This window comes from Zingiber officinale, chromosome 4A (genome assembly GCF_018446385.1).
Source record: "Zingiber officinale cultivar Zhangliang chromosome 4A, Zo_v1.1, whole genome shotgun sequence".
Lineage (NCBI taxonomy): Eukaryota > Viridiplantae > Streptophyta > Magnoliopsida > Zingiberales > Zingiberaceae > Zingiber > Zingiber officinale.
The window spans coordinates 161,358,220-161,361,174 of record NC_055992.1 but is presented as its reverse complement, the minus strand read 5'-3'; the positions used below and the strand labels follow the sequence as shown (position 1 = coordinate 161,361,174).

The following is a 2,955-nucleotide window of genomic DNA, read 5'->3' as shown; positions in this document are numbered from 1 at the left end:
AATTTCACTCCAGCATTAATCCCCGACCTACTCAACTTGGCTAACCTGTCTAGTCTAACCAGGCAATCAAACCCACCCGTGTTCGCTTCCCTTTCTCCATTGGATGAGTCCTAACTGAATAAGCTAGGTATCATGGTTCATAATTAAGCTCAAAATCGAGGTTTGATGTTCGTAATTAGCATTTCAAATTCAATTTGGATAAGTTGATCAATTTAGCAGGGGTAATTGATTCAAAAAGCCATTTGCTTTGTACGAGTTAAATGGGTGGGCCAATTTGAATGACAAATAAATATGATGATAAAAGGTAAATACATTTGCTCCAACATCTTAATATGGAAAAGATAAATCATGGATAATTATTAATTTTTAGAATAGTGACTAATGTATAAGGGGAGGATGTATAGTCGAGTGATTAAGGATGAAAACATATTGGATTATAATTTGACTAGAAGTGTGGTTTAGTCCTTCCTTGTAGAATCAGGCTCGATTTCTTTTGTATGATGAGCCCAAACACCTCGTCCATGTCCATCTCCTCCGCGCTCAACCCGCCGGGCATCTCCCAGTCGAAATGGTACAGCAAGCTCGCGAGGACAACCTCCACTGCGGCAATGGCGAACCCGGAGCCCGGGCAGCCTCTCCGACCTCCTCCGAACGGCAGGTACGTGAAGTCGCTCCCCTTGAAGTCGAGTGCACCGGCGCCGGAATCGCCCAGGAACCTCTCAGGCAGGAACTCCTCGGCCTTGTCCCACAAAGCAGGATCTCTTGCGATCGCCCAGCCATTGACGATCACCCTCGTGCCCTTGGGGATGCAGTAGCCCTGGAGCTCGGTGCTCTCCGTGGATTCTCGAGGGAGCAACAGAGGACCTGGCGGGTGCAAACGGAGTGTCTCCTTGAGCACCGCCTTCAATTGACCCATCCCTTCTAAGGCCTCTTCTCTTATTTCTTCTCCTTTGGGTCCGGCGACTCGCCGGATCTCCTCTTGCACTTTTGCCATTTCTTCAGGGTGCCGGATTAGCTCCGCCATGGCCCATTCTAACGTTGCTTTCGTTGAGGCAGTTCCTGCGGCAACCATGTCCTGCAAAAGGGTAGATACTAGATATAGATATTGGAAAGGAAAGGAAGAAGATCGAGAGAGAGAGAGAGAGAGAGAGAACCAAAATGAGGCCTTTGATGTTGTCCATGGTGAGCGAAATGTTGGTGGAGGAAGGAGCGTCGTCGTCGTTGCGATCACCCAAGGAGAGCAAGACGTCGACCAGATCCATGTCGTTGGTGTCGATTTTGTCGGTGAGCTTACTCCGGCGATGCTCATCTATTACTTTCTCGAGCAGAGCGTCGATCTCTAGCCCGATTTTCCTCGCTCTGTCGTCCAGGCCACTCAGCCAATCGACCCAGGCCAGCCAGGGGATGTAGTCGCGCACCGGGAACTGACCCATGAGTTCCATGAACTCCCCGAACAGCGCCCGGAGCTGGCTGCCACCGCCCTTGGAGTCGGCGTACGTCTGGCCGAGCGCCACCCTGCAGATGAGGTCGCTCGTGAAGTCGATGATCATGTCGCTCAAGTTCACCGGACAGCCAGCGGCGGAGCGGATCCTGGCGACGAGGGCGTCGGCCTCCTCCTCCCGGACCTTGCGGAAGGAGTGCACCTGCTTCTGGTTGAGGAGGTGGAGGACGCCGATGCGCCGCATTTGGCGCCACGGCTCGCCGTACTTGCTGAAGGCCAGGTCCTGCGAGCTGTAGAAGATTCGGTCGGCGAGGCTCGAGTCCGGGCGGTTCGCGAAGGCGAGGTCGCGGGTCTTCAAGACCTCTTGGGCGCCCGCCGGAGAGGAGACGACGACGGTGGGGACGCGGCCCAAGCGGAGGGCCATGACGGGGCCATGCTTCTCGGCGAGCGCTCGCAGGGAGCGGTGCGGGAGGGAGCCGAGCTGGTGGAGGTTCCCAAAGACAGGGAGACCCGGTACCGCAGGGGGACGGTCGACCGGTGATTTCTTGGACCGTGTCCACCGGAGGCAGAACACGAAGAAGAGAAACCACCACATAACAAGCAAAAGAGAAGATTGATAGAACATGCCGTCACCTGCCGCCTGCCGCCTGCAGCCTTTAATAGATGTCCAGATTATTCCAATCAAAATTATACGAAGAAACTGCTTCAGGCCCCCAAATTTATATAGAAATCGGAAAGATGTTATTTGGGATGTGGCTATTGTGTTAATTAGAGGTAAATCTTGCTCCACTATGTAATATAATAAATATTAATGTAACGTCAGAAAAAGAGTGTTTGATATTAGTCATCCGACATCTAAATCAGTCATATATATAAAAAAAAAAAAAAAAAAAACAAAACGGAACAATAGTGAAAAATAATATGTACATCCGTCAGTACATGAATCTCTTTTTATATAACGTCCTAACGGATGACATACATGTTCCTTGAGGTATGAATATGTTTTTCAATTTGTCATACGAAAGGACATGTCAAGAAGTGTCCGTCACTCTGACATCCTACCTTAACAGGGTATGCATATTCCTAATAACATAGCAAAAACTTTCATCATATGATCCGTCTACTGGCCATACCTTGTGTCAGTGACACTATCACCCAGAAGTATATTAAAAGATACATTAATGATTCCTCTGCTTGGCCGAGCGATATGGCCGCTCGGCTGGGAACTCATCCGCTCGATCGGACTCGGCTGCTCTTTATTACGGTGACTCGATTCGGTAGCTTCGGTCATCTCAACATTCCTATGATCCGTGATGAGTGCATGATAATCTTGGCTATACGAATATACTGTTTGAACCAGCCCTTTACCAGTCGGGCAGTTCATGCCCCATCAGCTATTGCAAGAGAGCTTCGCTCGATCTTCCTTTAGTGAGTCCGTTGATTCTCTGAGATTAGCCTCTTTGATTTTAATTTCTATCTCAATTGCTCTCTCTCCTTTAACCCATATATATATA

General features: G+C 49.5%; 1 protein-coding gene across 1 annotated transcript; it reads right to left on the bottom strand.

Annotated features, from left to right (window-relative positions):
• Positions 1-269: 269 nt before the first annotated feature.
• On the bottom strand, positions 270-2,113 carry LOC121973854 (cytochrome P450 71A1-like). Its single transcript, XM_042525201.1, has 2 exons — positions 1,155-2,113; positions 270-1,075 (listed from the first exon to the last, which is right to left on the bottom strand). The coding sequence occupies exons 1-2, from the start codon at positions 2,064-2,066 to the stop codon at positions 446-448; spliced, it is 1,542 nt and encodes a 513-aa protein (XP_042381135.1). The 5' UTR covers positions 2,067-2,113; the 3' UTR covers positions 270-445.
• Between the last annotated feature and the right edge of the window lie 842 nt (positions 2,114-2,955).

Excerpts from the sequence above, each read along its gene's own strand:
- LOC121973854 (XM_042525201.1), bottom strand. The coding sequence starts at position 2,066 with ATGTTCTATCAATCTTCTCTTTTGCTTGTTATGTGGTGGTTTCTCTTC. Across the intron at positions 1,076-1,154 it reads ACATCAAAGGCCTCATTTTG|GACATGGTTGCCGCAGGAAC; the intron begins GTTCTCTCTCTC and ends ACCCTTTTGCAG.